At 43.8% G+C, this 18652-nt stretch overlaps 1 protein-coding gene across 1 annotated transcript in view; it reads left to right on the top strand.

Annotated features, from left to right (window-relative positions):
• Nucleotides 1–18652, top strand: part of Pus10 (pseudouridine synthase 10) — a 52460-nt gene that overhangs the window by 6067 nt on the left and 27741 nt on the right. The window contains exons 3-7 of the mRNA XM_032917020.1: nucleotides 11516–11550; nucleotides 13731–13842; nucleotides 16609–16670; nucleotides 17193–17238; nucleotides 18474–18538. Coding sequence (XP_032772911.1) covers nucleotides 11516–11550; nucleotides 13731–13842; nucleotides 16609–16670; nucleotides 17193–17238; nucleotides 18474–18538 — 320 coding nt within the window. The remainder of the gene's footprint in view (nucleotides 1–11515; nucleotides 11551–13730; nucleotides 13843–16608; nucleotides 16671–17192; nucleotides 17239–18473; nucleotides 18539–18652) is intronic.

Here is an 18652-nt window from a genome sequence, read left to right as displayed (position 1 = left end):
AAGTCCTTACTTAGTCTAAAGAGTCGTGGTTTTATTATGTTTAGTTCACAGGTCAACTGCAAATGGAGAGAGCACTTGGTTAAGATGTAATGTGTGTGTAGGCCTGAGCTGGCTATCTGCTGCATGCAAGTGTGTGTGTGTGTGTGTGTGTGTGTGTGTGTGTGTGTGTGTGTGTATTTGTGTGTGTGCACAAGTGCGTGCGTGCATGCATGCGTGCATGTGTACTTATGCAGAAGTCAGAGGCCAACGTTGGAGTCCATCTGGAACTTGAGACAGGTCTCTCTCACTGACCTGGGCCTTGCCATTTTGGCTAAGCTGGCTGGCTGGCCCGAGTGGCAGGAACCCACTTGTCACCATTGTAAGTCAGCAGGCCTGGCTTTTTATAACAGTGGGGCACAAACTCATGTCCTCATGCTTTGGTGGCAAGAATTTTACCGGCAGGCACTCTCAGCCTTACCAACTGCAACTGTGTATATGCGGTATGCAGCTACACACAGCCCGTGAGTGCACTCCAGAGGAGAACTACCATTAACTCCCTGCCCTGTCTGTGCCTTGAGATAGTCGCTCACTGACCCTGAAGCTAGGCGACAGCTAGCAAGCACCCAGGACCCACAGGACCGGGGCTCCCATTCGTATGCAGCGTAGTTGGCTTCTTAAATAGGTGCAGGGGTTTGGACTCTTTTTCCTACTTGCACAGCAATTGCTCTTGCCCACTGGACCGTCTTTCCCGTTCCCAGGCTACAACTGTAAAGATATTCATAGCACACAGTGTACTTATGCAGCTGTCCAAATCCATCTTTCTATAAGATGTACCTCCAAGAGCTTGCCCTGTGGGTTACCAGCATGTGCAGTTTTGTACTTTTGAGAGTCATGGAGAAGCCAGTGAGGTGACTCAGCAAGTTATCGCAGGTCCCCAAGGCCAAGCTCCGATCTCAGTGCCATGGACCCATATGGTGGAAGGGAGAGAACCAGTGCTCACAGAATTGACCTCTGACCTCAGCATGCACACCAGGACGTGCACAAATGCCCATGTGCACACACAAGTAAGAATGCAGTAATAGTAAGAGTCGTGGAATCACAGGGTTTTAAGATACCTTGCTAGTCGTGTAGAGCAGGGCTCCCTAGCTCTTTGTGGCATCTGATTTAAAAGCGGATAGTTATATACACTGTTGTGATTTATCACAGCCCTGTGAGAGCACCTCTCCAGGTGCAAACCCATTCTTACCTTTGAGAATGTCTGCCAAAAAGTCTGAGTTCCCAATCTTGGTATATAGGGTGGTCACCTTTTAACAGTTTGAAAGTTCTCACTCTGCGTGTGTGTGTGTGTGTGTGTGTGTGTAGGTGTGTGTTCCTGCACATTCTGCATTGGGGGAGGGAGCCAGGCCACAGCGTGTGGATGTTTGAGGACACCTTGTAAACTCGGTTTTTTCCCACCTTACTATAGATTCCAGGGACCCATCTCACTCTGCCAGGCTTGCACAGCAAGCACCTTTACCCACCAAGCCATCTTGCCAGTTTGTTTTAAAACCAGCATGACCTGTATGTATGTATGTATGTATGTATGTATGTATGTATGTATGTATGTATGTATCATTTCTGAGTGTACATGTGTATGTGTGTGCATGCCATGGTGCATATGTACTGGTCAGAAGGCAACTTGTGGGAGTCGGCTCTCTCCCACCATATGGGCCTGGGGATTGGATTCTGGTCCTCGTGTTAGAGACAAGCACCTTTATCTGTTGAACTGTCTCAGTGGCCCTCTTCAAGTTTAATGTAGCCCTAGTGTGTGGATTGGCAAAAAGGTAATTGTGCTTTCCATCCTTAAGGATGGTGGCCACTTCCTTGTCTAGGCATGGCGTCTTCATTTGAAAAGAAAGCCTAGAGCTCATAGAGGCCCTATGATGGTCTTATGGTTATTGGAATTTGAATGTGTTTTCTTGCTCTTTTAAAGTGTATTTGACTTTACCTGACCATTTTGGCTCCATGAGAATAACCTTTTCTTTCTTTCTTTCTTTCTTTTTTTTTTTTTTTTTAAAGATTTTATTTATTGTATATGAGTACACTGTAGCTGCCTTCAGACACACCAGAAGAGGGCATCAGATCTCATTACAGATGGCTATGAGCCACCATGTGGTTGCTGGGAATTGAACTCAGGACCTCAGGAAGAGCAGTTGGTGCTCTTAACCACTGAGCCATCTCTCCAGTCCGAGAATAACCTTTTCTTACCTACTCACATTGTTTTTATAATTTATTTTAAGTATGCAAAGCATCAGGCTTCACTAGGGCCGGCCTGCCTGCCTGCCTGCCTGCCTGCCTGCCTGCCTGCCTGCCTGCCTTCCTTCCTTCCTTCCTTCCTTCCTTCCTTCCTTCCTTCCTTCCTTCCTTCCTTCCTTCCTTTCTTTCTTTCAAGTGTCTAGGGTGTTTTCTTATATTTGTATTAAACTTTGTTCTAATCCAGCAGTGGTCACATAGGGCTAGACCTCCATGGAAATATACTGTATCCCAGATCCAGGAACACAGTTGAAAGCACAGTCGAGCATGTGTTTTAAATGATTAAAGACATACATGTCTAACCCTGTCTTTTTTCCTGGCCTGTCTCCAGCTGGTCTGGGTGGAGAAAGAACAAGAAGGAAGAGATGGTTGCCATGGTTTTCCACTGTGTGGATGGATGTGCAGGCTGCATTGAGAGCACAAACAGCCCTTTAGATGCGAGGTCTCCTGCATTGGTTTGCATGTGTGTGCCTGAGAGTTGTCACACAGCAGCTTTAGAATGCTTCGTCAGAACCAGTACTGTATAGAATTTAAAGGGAAGCATGGCAGAGCAGATCCCTTAAGTGTGGCTCTGTCGGATACCACAGTAGCACATGGCCCTGCCCACTGTGGAGATCCTTGTGGTTTTGGGTGCATTAACTTAGGACTGGGGCCTAGCGTACTGAGTTCTAATCTAGGCTCCTCCTAGTTCTGTTACACAGAGTTTTCATGTTACACAGACAAGTCATGCCAACCATCTCTTAAACATTTTTTCCGTTTTGCTTTGACTGATATAATCACTGTGCTTTAGATTTAGTAATCCTGTCGTGATTGTATCTGAACGTCATGTATAATCATAATAGTAAATTGTGTATGATTTATACCTATGTGAATTTTTAAAGCATAGGTTACATATAAAACGTAAGTGCTATGTTTTTTAGGAGATAAATTGTTTTTTTTTTTAGCAAGATAAAACTCTTTTCTTATGAAGGTAAGCCACTGCCACTAAGGCAATCTCAGTACGACATCACAGCCCTCCAAGAAGGCGAGGCTTCTCTCTGTTTCTGTGATGAACCTGAGACTGAAGGCTGCATTACTGATGAACAGTGGAGTTAGGATTTGAACTCTGAACTCGCCCACTCCAAAGAGGGCTCTTGTGACTGTTGCTTGATTTGGTCAGATTTTCAGCATGGGTTCTGTTTTATGTCTGTAGGACAGAAGGACAGATGTACCTTCTTTGATTCTTTCTCCAAATACTGTGCTATCTTCAAAGTTAGGGAAAGAATACTTGTCTTTTTGAATGTTTTGAAATGAAACAAGGGCTCTTGTAGTATTTTAACAAGAGAAGTAATTTAAATGTGTAGGGAGATGGCTCAGGCAGTAAAGAGCTTGCTACACAAGCTTGAGGCCCTGAGTTCAATCCCCATGCCCATGTAAAAAGATCTCTAGTACCCAGACACCAAGCCAGGAGCACCTGGTGACCTGTGCTTGGGATCCCAGCACTGGGGAGGTGGAGGAGACAAGAGGGTTTACGGAGCTGGCTGGCCAATCAGCTTAGTGTAATTATTGAGTCCCACGTCCTAGATGAGAGACTCTCTGAGAAACAAGTGGGGAGCTTGTGAGGAGCAGCACCAGGCTGACCCCTGACATGCTCATGTGCATGTGCACCGTCCAGCACCAGTACACACACACACACACACACACACATACACACACACACACACACACACACACACACACGTAATGAGAGATAGGCTTGTGCTCTTAATAACTAAATCTTTGAGAATTAATGAGATAAAAATGAAAAGCTCAAGCTATAACAGGGAACGAGAATTAGTACAAGAGAGTTTTTAAAGGCTGGAAATGGCTCAGTGGTTAAGAGCACCAACTGCTCTTCCAGAGGTCCTGAGTTCAAATCCCAGCGACCACATGGTGACTCACAACCATCTGTAATGAGATCTGATGCCCTCTTCTGGTGTGTCTGAAGAGAGTGACAGGGTACCTACATACATGAAATAAATAAATCTTTGTAAAAAAAAGTTTTTAAATAAAATGTGTTAAATTCTTTACTATTGTTGTGTGTGTGTGTGTGTTGTCTGTGTGTGTGTATGTGTGTGTCCACACACACCACACCATGGTGTGCCTATGGAAGTCATAGGGACTGGAGCTGCCACTGGGAGTCACACCCAGGTCCTCTGGAAGACCAGCCGTACTCTTGACCACTAAACTATCTCTCCAGCCCCTTTCTCACATTTTAAAGATCTTTATTTACTTGTTTGGCTTGGCATGTGGTCTTACTATGTAGTCCTTGCTGGCCTGGAGCTCAGAGATATTCTACCTCTCGTGTGTTGGGATTAAAGGCCTGTGCCACCATGACCGGCCCTATTCTTATTTTGTTAATCATGCATGCGTGCACACAAGTGCAGGTTTCTGTAGAGGCTGGAGGTCAGGTCCCCTGAAGCTGGAGTTAAAGCGGTTGTGACCTGCCTGAGCTGGGAGCTGGGACCCGAGAGTCACACTGAGTGCTCTGCACAAGCAGTCCGTGCCCTTGTGCTCTGAGCCGCCTCATCGTCTTCTCGTGATGGTCATGCGAATTCTTGAACAGTGCTGTGCCATGGCAGGGGCTTAGGAGCCTGTAGGCAGAGGTTTGGTCGCTGCGCTCGTAAGGTATGTGTTCCAGCACCAAGCTCAAAGGAAACTGCACTCGCACACCCCAGCTACATCTGCTGGCAGTAGACGTCCTTACTTCACAGTGTTTTTAACTCCAGAATTCAGATGCTAAGTTAGAGCTCAGGAATAGTCTTCACAGGCATTCTGCCTGTTTTTCCACCCCACTCGTGGAATTTCCTAGTTCCCAGTCAGATCTTTCAGAGCTAAGAAAATAGCAGTTTTGGACAGTGGAAAGCCATAAAACTCACAGTGCAGCCATCCTGGGACCTGGTAAATAGATAGACCTGTAGTCAATTGAGCCCTGCAGGCTTATTCTGTCTGCACAGATCTGTCCTTGCTTTCCCTGCCTTTCATAGTCCGACAAAGCCTTCCAACACTCTCCAGTTCTACTGCAGCATAGTGGGGAACCTAGAGTAAAGGAAGGCTTAGTGTCTTGTTTGATTTTCTTTTTCTCAACCCTCAGAGAAAAACAACAGATGATCTCTCCGTTTCCCTCTGTCTCTGCATGCATGCGTGTGACACATTAGCTGTGAGCCCCCAGCTACCCACATAACTGTTACCATTTCCCGCTGGGAGAAGTCCATATCTGTCCCATCTTTGCTATAAATAAATTGAAACGACACGTAGGCGTCAGAAGGCTTCAGGTTTTCAGTGGCATTGGTAGTATTTACAAACTTCCAAATGTCTGCTGGTGCAGACGTCCTGCTAGTCGGTGCCTTCCTTACCTCCTTAGCACTTTTGTTAGTCCATGCGAGTGCTTTGCATATGTGTATGTATGTGCACTGTGTGTATGTATGTGCACTTCGTGTATGCGATGCCCACAACCTGCCTGAAGAGGACATTGAACCCTAGGGAAAGGGTTGTAAACTGTGGGTATGGGGAATTGAACACGGGTCCTCTAGAAGAGCATCCAGTGCTCCTAGCTGCTGAGCCATCTTTCCAGCCCCTTTCCTTACTTCCTAAAGTCACCTCTGTGCTTCATCCTCAGCAGCTGTACTAAAACACGTCATTTCTTGCTTGAATCACTGGTTTACCGCCTGGTATCTTTGGTTTGCTTAGAACACTCACAGTGAGTGTTCCTGGAGACGGATATGCTCGACCTGCTGCTGCTCCATTCCATGAAATGCTTTTGAACTTGCCTTAGCATGGAATCTTAGTGTGTCCCTCCCTGTGTGTGGGGACAGTGGTCCTGTGTCTACCTTTGCCTGCCTCACCACCCAACCTTTGCATTGTTAGAGCTCCAGGAGCCTTCCTAGTACCCTCTGGCTTTGCACCATAGTTTCCTCTCTTTGGAGTATACGTTCTCCATTGGCCACGCAGGCAGTTCTCGGAACCAGTTCCTCAAACTGTGTGTGACAGGGGGTCCCCTGTCCTCAGATATAACCCAGCGATGTTATCACCCCCGACCCCCATTCTACTAATGCATCTTGTCTTTTCACTGCCTTTTTCTTTTATTTTGTGGCTTTGTTCATGGGCAGATACTTGTCTGTCTTTCTGTATGTCAGTGAGATCTTACTACACAGGAGGCACCTCCACAAATGACAAAGTGTTGAAACCTTTTTACCTTACGGCTAAGATATGCAGGGCTGACGAGAAAGCTACCTTGCGAGTGGTTACTCAGAGAGAGCACCTACCCTCTGTGCAAGGGTTTGTTCTCTCCCAGACATCTTGGTTACAGACTTAGATGTCTGTTAGGACTGGGGAGGAAATAAAAAAGGAGGAGTGGGCTCTCTTCATGTTTCTGGGATATATGACTATCATTTTTAGAATATTTTTCATTTACTATTTTAAATTTCATACATGCATACGGTGCATCTTGCTAATTTCCAAGCCGGACCTTCCCCTCCACTCCCTCAGACCCCTGAAACTCAGACCTTTGTGCTAAATTTCCTGTGTGTGATGAATGTCAGCACAGGCAGTTCTCCATCTTTTTCCTACGCTAGCACATAAGAAGGCAATGGTATGGACACGCCTGCATGATGCCTTCCTCGATGGGTTGTATAGACTCGAGGACCAAGTGTGGCTTTCATATACATGTGAGGTGCTGTGTGCATGTGAACGTGACCATTCCTTTTGGTTTTAGTCTTTGGGATCGTGTCCTGATTTGGCACTCAAAACATTCTGACTATTCCAGTTTTGTTTGTTTTAATTACTAGTCTTAGACCGGGGGTGGGGGTGGGGATGGGGCGTGTATTTTGGCTCAGAGTTCCCAGAGGTTCGTGGCCGGGAAGATGTGGGAACAAGCACAGCAGGTAGCTGGTCATACTACATCCGTCAGGAAGCTCAGCGAGGGATGGGTGCCAGTCCCCAGCTCACTCTTCTTTGTAGCTAGGGGAATGCGTACCAGCATCCAGAGTGTGTGACCAGCAAACACAGCACCTGAGCTAGCAGCGGCCAACTTCCCTAGGATGTGCCAGCTAGAATGAGCTACGGTTAAGCTGAGTCTAGGACTAAACTGTGTGGCTCCTGAACCTGCAGGAGGTGTAGCATTCCGCCTCTGGTATTCAGCTTGATTAAACGTGCTAACGTTAATGCCGTTTGATTCTGTTGGGGCAGAAGAATTTATTGATTATTCTAGAGAATGGATCCCCCCCCCCCCATTGTCTAAAGAATAGATCATCCTAAACCTGGTAAACAACTTCACGAAGTGGCTGGGTATAAAATTAACTCAAACAAATCAGTAGCCTTCCTCTACTCAAAGGATAAACAGGCTGAGAAAGAAATTAGAGAAATGACACCCTTCACAATAGTCACAAGTAACATAAAATACCTCCGTGTGACTCTAACCAAGCAAGTGAAAGATCTGTATGACAAGAGCTTCAAGTCTCTGAAGAAAGAAATTGAAGATCTCAGAAGATGGAAAGATCTCCCATGCTCATGGATTGGCAGGATTAATATAGTAAAAATGGCTATCTTGCCAAAAGCAATCTGCACATTCAATGCAATCCCCATCAAAATTCCAACTCAATTCTTGATAGAGATAGAAAGAACAATTTGCAAATTCATCTGGAATAAAAAAAAAACCCAAGATAAGGAAAACTATTCTCAACAATAAAAGAACTTCCAGGGGAATCACCATCCCTGACCTCAAGCAGTATTACAGAGCAATAGTGATAAAAACTGTATGGAATTGGTACAGAGACAGGCAGACAGATAAATCAGTGGAATAGAATTGAAGACCCAGAAATGAACCCACACACTTATGGTCCCATGATCTTTGACAAAGAATCTAAAAGCAGCCAGTGGAAAAAATATAGCATTTTCAGCAAATGGTGCTGGTCCAACTGGAGGTCAGCATGTAGAAGAATGCGAATCGATCCATTCTTATCACCCTGTACAAAGCTTAAATCCAAGTGGATCAAAGACCTCCACATAAAACCACATTTGCTCAAACTAATAGAAGAAAAAGTGGACAAGAGCCTTGAACACATAGGCACTGGGAAAAATTTCCTGAACAGAAAAAAAAATCTTAAAAATCTTAGGCTTATGCTCTAAGATCAAGAATGGAAAAATGGGACTTCATAAAATTGCAAAGCTTTCTGTAAGGCAAAGGACACTGTCATTAAGACAAAATGGCAGCCAACAGATTGGGAAAAGATCTTTACCAATCCTACATCCAATAGAGGGCTAATACCCAATATATACAAAGAACTCAAGAAGATAGACTCCAGAGAATCAAAAAACCCTATTAAAAATGGAGTACAGAGCTAAACAAAGAATTCTCAGCTGAGGAATGTTGAATGACTGAGAAGCACCTAAAGAAATGTCCAACATCCTTAGTCATCAGGAAAATGCAAATCAAAACAACCCTGAGATTCCACCTCACACCAGTCAGAATGGCTAAGATAAAAAACTCAGGTGACAGCAGATGCTGGTGAGGATGTGGAGAAAGAGGAACACTCCTCCATTGTTGGTGGGATTGCAGACTGGTACAACCATTCTGGAAATCAGTCTGGAGGTTCCTCAGAACATTGAGCATAGTGCTTGTTACCTGAGGACCCAGCTATACCTCTCCTGGGTATATACCCAAAAGATGCTCCAGCATATGACAAGGACACATGCTCCACTATGTTCATAGCAGCCTTATTTATAATAGCAGAAGCTGGAAAACCCAGATGCCCTTCAACAGAAGAATGGATGTAGAAAATGTGGTACATTTCACAATGGAGTACTATTCAGCTATTAAAAACAATGACTTTATGAAATTCATAGGCAAATGGATGGAACTAGAAAATATCATCCTAAGTGAGGTAACACAAGCACACAGAAAAACCCCACACATGGGATGCACTCACTTATAAGTGGATATTAGCTCAGAAGCTTGGATTACCCAAAATAGAATTCATAGACCACATGAAGCTCAAGATGATAGAAGACCAAAGTGCAGATGCTTCAGTCCTTCTTAGAAGGGGAAACAAAAATATTCATAGGATGAAATACGGAGACAAAGTTTGGAACAGAGACTGAAGGAAAGGCCACCCGGAGACTGCCCCACCTGGGGATCCAAGCCCATACATATACAGCCACCAAACAGGCAATATTGATGAAGCCAAGAAGTGCATGCTGACAGGAGACTGATATAGCTGTCTCCTGAGAGGCTTTGCCAGAGTCTGACAAATACAGCGGTGGATGCTGGCAGCCAACCGTTGAACTGAGAACTGGGTCCATAATGGAGGAATTAGAGAAAGGATTGAAGGAGCTGAAGGGGTTAGCAACCCCATAGGAAGAACAACAATATCAACCAACCAGACACCCCAGAGCTCCCAGGAACTAAACTACCATCCAAAGACTACACAGAGACCCAGGACTGTAGCAGCATATGTAGCAGGGGATGGCCTTGTTGGGCATCAATGGGAGGAGAAGACTATTGTCCTGCCAGGGCTAGATACCCCAGTGTAGGGGAATGTTAGGCTGGGGAGGGGTAGGTGGGTGGGGAACTCCCTCATTGAAGCGGGGGAGGGGGATGGGAAAGGGCATTTATGGGTGGGAAACTGGAAAAGGGGATAACATTTGAAATGTAAATAAAAAAAAATAGAACATTTATTAAAGTTCTCTTGGTGACCTGAAAAGGAGAGACATGCTCTTTTTTTCCTTAGGCAGAAACAGGTGTGGGCAGTTATTAGCATGTGGTAAAAACTGACTTCTTGGGGGATTCACCCTTTTATCTCCTGCTGTGGGATTAGTGTTGTCCAACCTGCAGCTTGCTTGAGCAGGGAACCGGCAGAGGATTAGGAAGGGAAACCTTGTTAGCAAGTCTCAGATATGAAGGCTTTTGATTTAATTTTGTACTACACATGGTTGTTCGTTTTCCCTCGGCAATCTCCAGTTTTCTGACACTCTATAATCACGGTGTACCCTGATGTCATCATGAGGAAGTAACTCAGAAGAGACAGAAAGGTCACTAGAAAGTACAGACAGCCAGGTGTGGTGGGGCACCCATCTAGTCCCAACACTTTTGAGTTCTAGGTCAGCTAGGACTACACAAAGAGAGCCTGTCTCAAAACAACAGAAGTGCAGAGAAAGGGATAAGAGATTGTGTCCAAAGGGTTTCTATAGTTCATATTGATCAGTGAGGGAGACTCCGGAATTACCATAGCGGTTTGGGGATGCAAAGGAGTGATCAGTTCCTGCAGACATAAGCGGGCATCTGATGTGTGTTCTGTAATCTGTAGATGAGCTCTTAAGGTAACAACCATGACCTCTCCGTGACAGACTAGTCAGAGCTCACACTCTGTACTGTAATGGCTAATGTGTATGACATGTGTGCTCACGAGGTTTAGCCTGCCTGTATGTATGTGTATCCCTGGCCCCCGTGGCCAGAAGAGGAGTAAATGAGGTGAGCTCCTGTGTGGATGCTGTAAGGGCAGCCTCTGTTTATAACCTCAGCTGCCTCTTTAACCTCCAAAGTTCACAAGTTTTAATTCTTTCCCAGATTAAGTTTCCCTAACACTGTAGAATTTTTAAATGCATAAAAAAAGTTGAAAGAAATGTCAACCCACATTAGATTCCGTAAGTATTACCATTTTACTATACATTTTGTTGTATATCTATTCTTTCATTTGGATAAATCTGTCTTGGTTTTTGTTGTATTTCAGAGAGTTGAAGGCAGATACTACTTTAACTCCTGACCATGTAAATATATCATGAGCCAGATGGAGTTATAGAAGAAAACTGAAACCAGACCCTTCAGTTCTGCTTTAGACGCAGTGTGTATGCTCAGTCACTGTGGGCTCTTTGGTTTTGAGATAGGGTCTTATGTCAATCAGGTTGGCCTCAGACTTGCTAGGCAGTCAGGGCTGGCCTTGAACTTCCGATCTTCCTGCCTCTCCCAAGTGTATATACCACGAGGCCTTACTACTTTCACACTACTTTCTACTTTCCCTAGAGCACAGCAAGTCAGCACTGCAAAATGAAATCTTAGGTGTTTTCATTTGAACGGAGCCTGAGGTCGCTGCAGTAAATACTGTCTCATCTTCTAGTAAGAGGAGTTGAATTAGCAAATTGTTTAAGCCCTTTGCTAATGATGTTGGAGCTTCATTTTTACTGAACACTTTCCCTTTTCTCTCCTTTCTGGGTGTGACTAACTTGCCTACAGCATGCTGCATGGTTGCTGGTAAAACAGGAAATGGGGTAAGTAATTTCGGTAGGGAGTTTTTGCTGCCATTTAAATACAAGCCACCTAGTTCTTAGGGCACCTTTACTACACTGCCACCACCTCACCTTGTAGGGTACACTCAGCAGCTACAGAGATGCTGGCACAGGGCTACTTTCCGTACGCACCAGGCCTAGTTGGCTTCCTTCTACAGCAGCCAGGACCAGACTCATCTAATGTAGACACAGATTTACAAGCATCAGGCAGTTCTGCATGGAGTTTGGGAGGCTATCTTAAGATAACAAATTTTAGATGTGTACTTGAAGCTATGTTATAAAACTAGAGGATAAGCCATGAAAAGTAACATTCTGCTTATCAGAGCAACAGTGAGTTTGCAGAGAACACCTACTGGCAGTCTCTTAGAAGACAAATAGGCCTTGGAATTTAGATCTTTGGATATAAGGAATGTAGTATGGTGTTAAATACCACATATAATGTATACCCTTTTCAGGGTGGTACTATGTAGTTAAATGAGCCATTCCTGTACTGAAGAAAACGTCACACATCAGGTTATGTAAACAGAATCTTACATGTTCAAATCAGGATTTGGTTGCCAAATCCTGTTTAAAAAACATTGTTAATTCTTCGGTTTTGTTTTGTTCTTAACTAAACATTCTGTGACTTAAAGAGGGCCTGTGTGATTACTGGCGTTTCCTATGTACTTCAGTGAGAAAAACCCAGAAGGAAACAGAGCTTTCTATATTAGAAGATTATCTGTGGTTCAGAGATTTCCCTTTTTTTTTTTTGTTGTTGTTGTTGTTTGTTTTGTATTTCATGTCTGCATCTTTCCTTTTCAAAGGAGAAATAGCCACATACTTATCAAAGATTGCAGGCTTAATGAGGTGTTAAGTTTCAAAGCCTTAGAATTTAGGAATAACAACCTTTTTAAGTGTAGAGAGAACAATGTTTTAACAGGGTTAGCTTTTGCTCTAGCTCTTTGATTCTCGGGTTTATAAACAATTTCAAAATAGTTTATTTTTCTGTTTCTACTTTTTAATCCCTTAAAATATACTTCTTGGGCTGCAGAGATGACTCCACAGTTGAGAACACTTGGTACTCTTCCAGAGGGTCCACGCTCGACTCCTAGTACCCACAGTCTTTCCAGAGCAACTCACTGTAACTGTTACCTACTGGACTTAGTAGTTTTGGCTGGTCTTGCCGATTGTATTGTTTATAGGTAGTAAGTAACTCTGTCAGTGAAGAGTTAGACGGGAAGATGGGTGACTCAGGGTGGAGTGTGCCAGCATTCACTTTTAATTCCAGCACTAGAGCCAGAGTCCGAGGCCAGCCTGGTCTACATGAGTTCCAGGACAGCCAGGGCCACATAGAGAAATCCTGTCTCTGAACAACAGCAACAAAAACAAAAGAGATTATTCATGACTGGACTCTGCCCTATCTGTTGTCACAAGCCTTGTGCCAGCCCTCACCGTGTTTGGTATTTAGTAATAACTGGGGGTTCTCGACAAAGTAGATGGGTTTTGGTAATGCTGTACTCTGTATTTACTTCCTTAATCCCCTTTTATTAACAATTGCAGGTTGCATACTAAAGCTAGCTCTCACGTTTGGCATTTATCAAAACGGATGTATTGGTTCATGCATAGATTTTAGGGGAATGTGAGATTTTTATATAATTCATATTACACTGGTGAATGTTCTAGAATGTTGATACTTCAGGATTTAATGTTTCTTCCTAAGCAGTGAGGGGCAGAGAGGCAGCAACTTTTACTTTGATTCCCATAAATAAGTGCCATTTTCAGCAAGGGAGGAGATATAAATGTTTGTAACATGGATATAACATTGTATTAGATACTTTCCTAATTCCAAGCAGTAAACATTCACCTTATTTGACCTTTCCAGAATATATAAATCTTGGAATCTGGCGCTTCCAACTCAGGAAAATAAATTAGTGTGCTTTTTTCATTGAATCTTCAAAAATAGGCTCACACACCACTAAAAATGCCAGTTCTTTGCTGTCTCTAAAATACAAGCCTACGAGGCGAGGAATTTTTGTCGCATTTATTTAATGGTCTGTCTACTGTGTAAAACAGTGCCTGACACATAGTAGGTACCCATTATTTTAAAATAACTGTCATGCATTCTTCTCGCTAACATGAACAGTGACTTTTTCACGCAGTAAATTAATTCTTCTGTTATTCAGAAAGCAGAGCCTGTCCCTGGGAAGAAATGAAGTCGTTCAGCTGAAGGAAGCCTACAAGTGGATAACTCACCCCCTGTTTTCAGAGGAGCTGGGAGTCCCCACTGATGGGAAGGTATCAGACAACGGCAGTGCCGTGGTGACCTCTGCTCACTGCTCCACCGCATTAGTGCTGGATGCCTGGTTAACCAAAAGCTATGTAACTCAGTGAGGTCTCTGAAGGTCTTAACTGTTCACTTAGAACTCTCGAAATTCACGCTAGGGCCTCTTGCTTGTTTTTTCTCTTTGTGGTCCAGGACACTTAGGAAGATAACAAATATTGGGAACACACTGACCTTAAAAGTCTGACCGAATCTTTACCTGAAATGAATTTGCAGTTTAGCTGGAAGGACAGATGTACTGATAAAAAGCAATCTATTAAAAACTGATCAAGGAGTCAGCAAGATGGCTCAGGGGTATAGGTGCTTGCCATGAAGCCTCATGACCTGAATTCTGTCCTTGACACCCACTCGGTGACAGAAGAGAACCATTTACTACAGTTTACCCTCTGACCTACACACACACACACACACACACACACACACTCACTCACACACTCACACACACACACACTGCACACACAAAATATACTCATGTACACACACACAGGCACAGGCATGTGCACATACGTACACACACAGGGTTTTTTAAATCTAAGCAAGTATTGAATTAACTCGAGACTATTTAATTTTGACTGACCTGTGCCTAATCTTGCTTTCAAGTACATTGACATTAGATTTTGAAAAACAGTGAAGTGGGTTCATCCCATAATACCTGAGTTACTTCAAGACTCTGTGTTTTAGGCCTTTGAATCGGGGACACCTGACCTCTGTTCAGTTCTAGAGATCGCCTGACCTCAGTCCTGGGAGAGCTCGCCAGGTTTTCCCTGTGTAAACACGGCACAGATGCCCAGCTCATAGGACAGTAGGTTTCCCTAGTCAAGGCTCACTGCTCGTTTTGCATGAAGGGAATTCCCCAAGTATTAGATAGATCCCTACTCAAGTAAAGTCACAACGCCATCTTCTAAAGCTAATCAGGTTTTCAAAAACCATTCTAAATGATATGCTCTATATGGTTGTAAAAAATAATCTCCCCCTTTTTTTTCTTTTTGAGACAGAGTCTTATAACTCAGGTGGGCCTCGAACTTACTGTAGAGCTGAGAACTCCTGATCCTTTTGCCTCCCCCTCTTAAGGACTAAGACCAGAAGGATCAGCTCTTTAAACTAAATACTGAAAGAATTCAGTAAAACTACCTCACAGATGGTCTGAGAGGGAAACAAAGTAACAAAAGTACTTTGGAAATTAGCGAAGTCATTAATAAACTGTTCTTACCTCAAATTTCAATTTTGAAGCAGACAATTTTAGAATTTACATACTGACTCAAAGAGCAGAAAGTGGAAGACAAAAGACCTAGTAATGTGTGCGTAGGTTCCAGCTGGCTTTCTTTAGTAGGAAATACTTGGTTAGTTTTATTCTTATCCTGTAGATTAGGATACAGAACAAAACAGGAACCGTTTGTTACTGTGTTTCCAGAGACAGGCTTGGTAGACCTAGTGAGCTTAGGTAGTGAGAGCTCAATGAGAAGACAGTCGGCTGTGGTAGCTTTCGCTTCAGTGTCAAGTCCTGAATAGTCTCTGCAGAGGTCAGATATATATAGTATGAAATTACTCACATACAGACATTTTTGCTGCAGCAATTTTTTTTAAATAACTTGACTATTTTCTATAACTTAATGTCTCACAGTCCTTATAACTGAAAGTTACCCATGAAGTTAGACGATTACTAAGGCAGCTTTCTAAAACGTCTAACAGTGTGTCTAATAGAAGAGAGACACTGAACAGCTTATGGCTTCACACTGGGGGGTGGGAGTGTGCTCGATTATTTCATAATGGGGAAGTGTCACTTTTGAAAAAACAAAAATTAAGAACATTTTTTTAAAAAACCAAATTTGAGGGGTTGGGGATTTAGCTCAGTGGTAGAGCACTTGCCTAGCAAGCGCAAGGCCCTGGGTTCAGTCCCCAGCTCCGAAAAAAAGAATAAAAAGAAAAACAAAACAAAACAAAACAAAACAAAAAAACCCCAAATTTGAATACTTTAAGAATAAGCTTGAAAGCTGGGGAGATGGCTCTGCTGGTGTTTGCCACACAGACGTTTGGACCGCAGTGAGGATCGCCAGAACTGCACACGAGCCAAGCAGAGACTGGTTCCCAGAGGGAGCTGGCCAGCCAGCCTGGCTTAACTGGTGAGGGACAGTTCCAGTGCGAGGGCCCCAGCTCAGAAAATAAGGCTAGCCTCTAGTCTCCAAATACACACGCGCACGCACGCACGCACGCACGCAGAGGCTCCATGCAGAATTCTTGAAAGAATTAAACAAAATGTTTTTTTCCTGCTAGTAATTGGTCAGTAGGGACCTGGAAGGTCTCTTCGATTTTTTAATTATGTCCTTCCAGGCCTGAATTTTTAATCCATCCCCGTTCTAATGTATGCATTTGTCCAACACCGACACAGATTGATTTGACTTAAAGACGTATTTGGGAGGAAGGGTATCGGGAGGTTTGGATGGAGGGAAGGGAAGACAGAAATGTCAGAATGATATTACAATCTCAGAAGACAGGCAAACAAAGCAACAGCCTTAGTTTTAAGTTTTGCTAGTCTCACTGGTTACTGGGTTTAGAAGTAGCGCCTCCTTTCTAAAGCAAACAGGCAGGCTCGAGAGTGCTATACCAGTGTTCTAGGTCCCTGCAGCCCTTCTGAGCAGCCTTGGGGGTTGGCTTCTGTTCCATTCATAGTCGGCAACTGCTAGTTTCCTTTTGCTCATTTGAAAACCTTCTGTCATTTGTAGAGCTTGTTCGAAGTGAGTGTGGTCTTTGCTCACCCAGAAACACTTCAAGATTGCCATTTCCTGTAAGTGCCCCGTAAAAAGTGTCAATTATGTAAAGCTGTTAGTGTTTCCCTTCTTCATGAGGATAGTGTTGTTTTTCTTTCTTGTGAGCATTTTAGAACTTGTCATGTCTTAGATTTAAAATATGCCCCTTTGTAGAGATTCCTTGGAGAAACCAATGCAACTCACAAATATATGTGTATATATATGTAATATATAAAAATATATAAATATAGGCATATAAGATGTATTTTGATTATGTCAATCTAATATAATTTCATTAAAGATTCCTCTTCCTTTTCTTCCTTTCTTTCTTCTCTTCCTCTTCATCTTCCTTCCTCTTCCTCCTCCTATTTATTTATTTATTTATTTATTTTTCAGACAGGGTCTCACTCTGTAGCTCTGGCTGTCCTGGAAATCACCATGTAGACTAGGCTGGCCTCAAACTCACAGAGATACATTTGCCTCTGTCTCACATGTGATGGGATTAAAGGTGTGCACCACCACCTGGCTAAACTTTTATCTTAATTCAAATTTTATTTCAGAGGTGAAGTTTGCCCAGACTGTTTCAAACCAGCCAAAAACAAACAGGTAAGTATTTTTCCTTGTTATATTACCAGTGAAGTGAATATGCATTGGTACGTGACAAGAACTGGTAGTTAGATATTTCCATTTGGTCAATGCATTTTTTTACCTTATGTATTTATTTATTTTCTTCTGGGGTTTTGAGACAGGCCTATTCGGGGTCACCTAGAACAACCTGTATAAACTTATTTGGCCTGGAACTTGTAGCCATCCATCTAAGGGCCTCTCTGCAGGACTGCAGTCATTCCATACATTACCCAGTCGCAGTTCTCAGAAACCACACAGCCGGGCTCCACGACCCCCTGAATCCTGCATCTTCTGTACCTAACAAACCAGTGCCCTGTGAATGTGCTGCTGGGTTCTGCTGCCGGCTCAGGCTGGAGTCTGGCTCCTTTGGCCCACAGTTGTATCATCTTCTGTGTGCTGACCCTGGGAAACACTTCCAGGAACCAAGAACCCCTTTGATTTAGGCTTACTTCCTTCGGATGAATTTAACCCTTCACAGGTGGAACCTTCAGTGTGTGCAGTTTGCCCTCAGGACACTTTTCCTGTGTCCCAGTGCTGGGCAGGAGGTTTGCCCTCAGGACACCTTTCCTGTGTCCCAGTGCTGGGCAGGAGGTTTCTCTTCATCTCTTTAATGGAGGTCCCACAAGTGGCCCCTAGTTGTCCTCATAGAAGCTTTGTTCCGCCTGACACCTCATGAACCAGGCCTGAACTTCCCATATTCTGCACAGCTTTCTTATCCCTTCCATGAGAGTGGCCCATTAGGCTCTGTAGAACATTCAAGAGCTACTCTCCTCAGGGTTCCCAGCTCTTCCACATTCCTCCCGCAAGTCCGGTCATCACCCAGCAGTGGGATAGCTTCAGTGCTGGCCCTGCCTTGGTTACTTTCCCATTGTTGCATAAAACACCCTGACAGAATATTTTGGAGGGAAAGATTTCGGCTCACAGAACTGTACAAAAAGGAGACAATGAGCTGAATCCAAGTGTCCCGTGTGTCTTTCTTCCTGATGCCGTGATGCCCTGGCTGCTTCTGTTAAGAATGTAGACTGAAGAAGAGGCCTGGAGAGGCATGCCAGGTACAGGCTAAAGTTAAGAGCACTTAAGTTTACTCACTTTCTTGGGACCCGGACTCTTACGTATTTCTTGATTTTAAATATTAGGGTGATGTAATTCCTCTAATCAGTTGTGTTTCAGCTCTTGCTTAGTTGATGAATATCTCTTCATTTCACACCATACAGTCAGTATTCACCAGAATGGCCGTTTTGAAAGCGTTGAGTAGGATAAAAGAAGAAGACTTCCTCACGTAAGTTCAGAAGTAAGGAGCACTGAGCACGTTTAGAAGCGGTGGGAATGTCAGAGCCTGGCTGTCACTCAGGCTGTGTGCTTCTCAGGCCTCCTCATAGCCTGTCCTAGCCTG

Source organism: Rattus rattus, chromosome 11 (assembly GCF_011064425.1).
Source record: "Rattus rattus isolate New Zealand chromosome 11, Rrattus_CSIRO_v1, whole genome shotgun sequence".
Lineage (NCBI taxonomy): Eukaryota > Metazoa > Chordata > Mammalia > Rodentia > Muridae > Rattus > Rattus rattus.
Note: the sequence above shows the minus strand (reverse complement) of the source record. Positions and strands in the feature narration are given on the sequence as shown.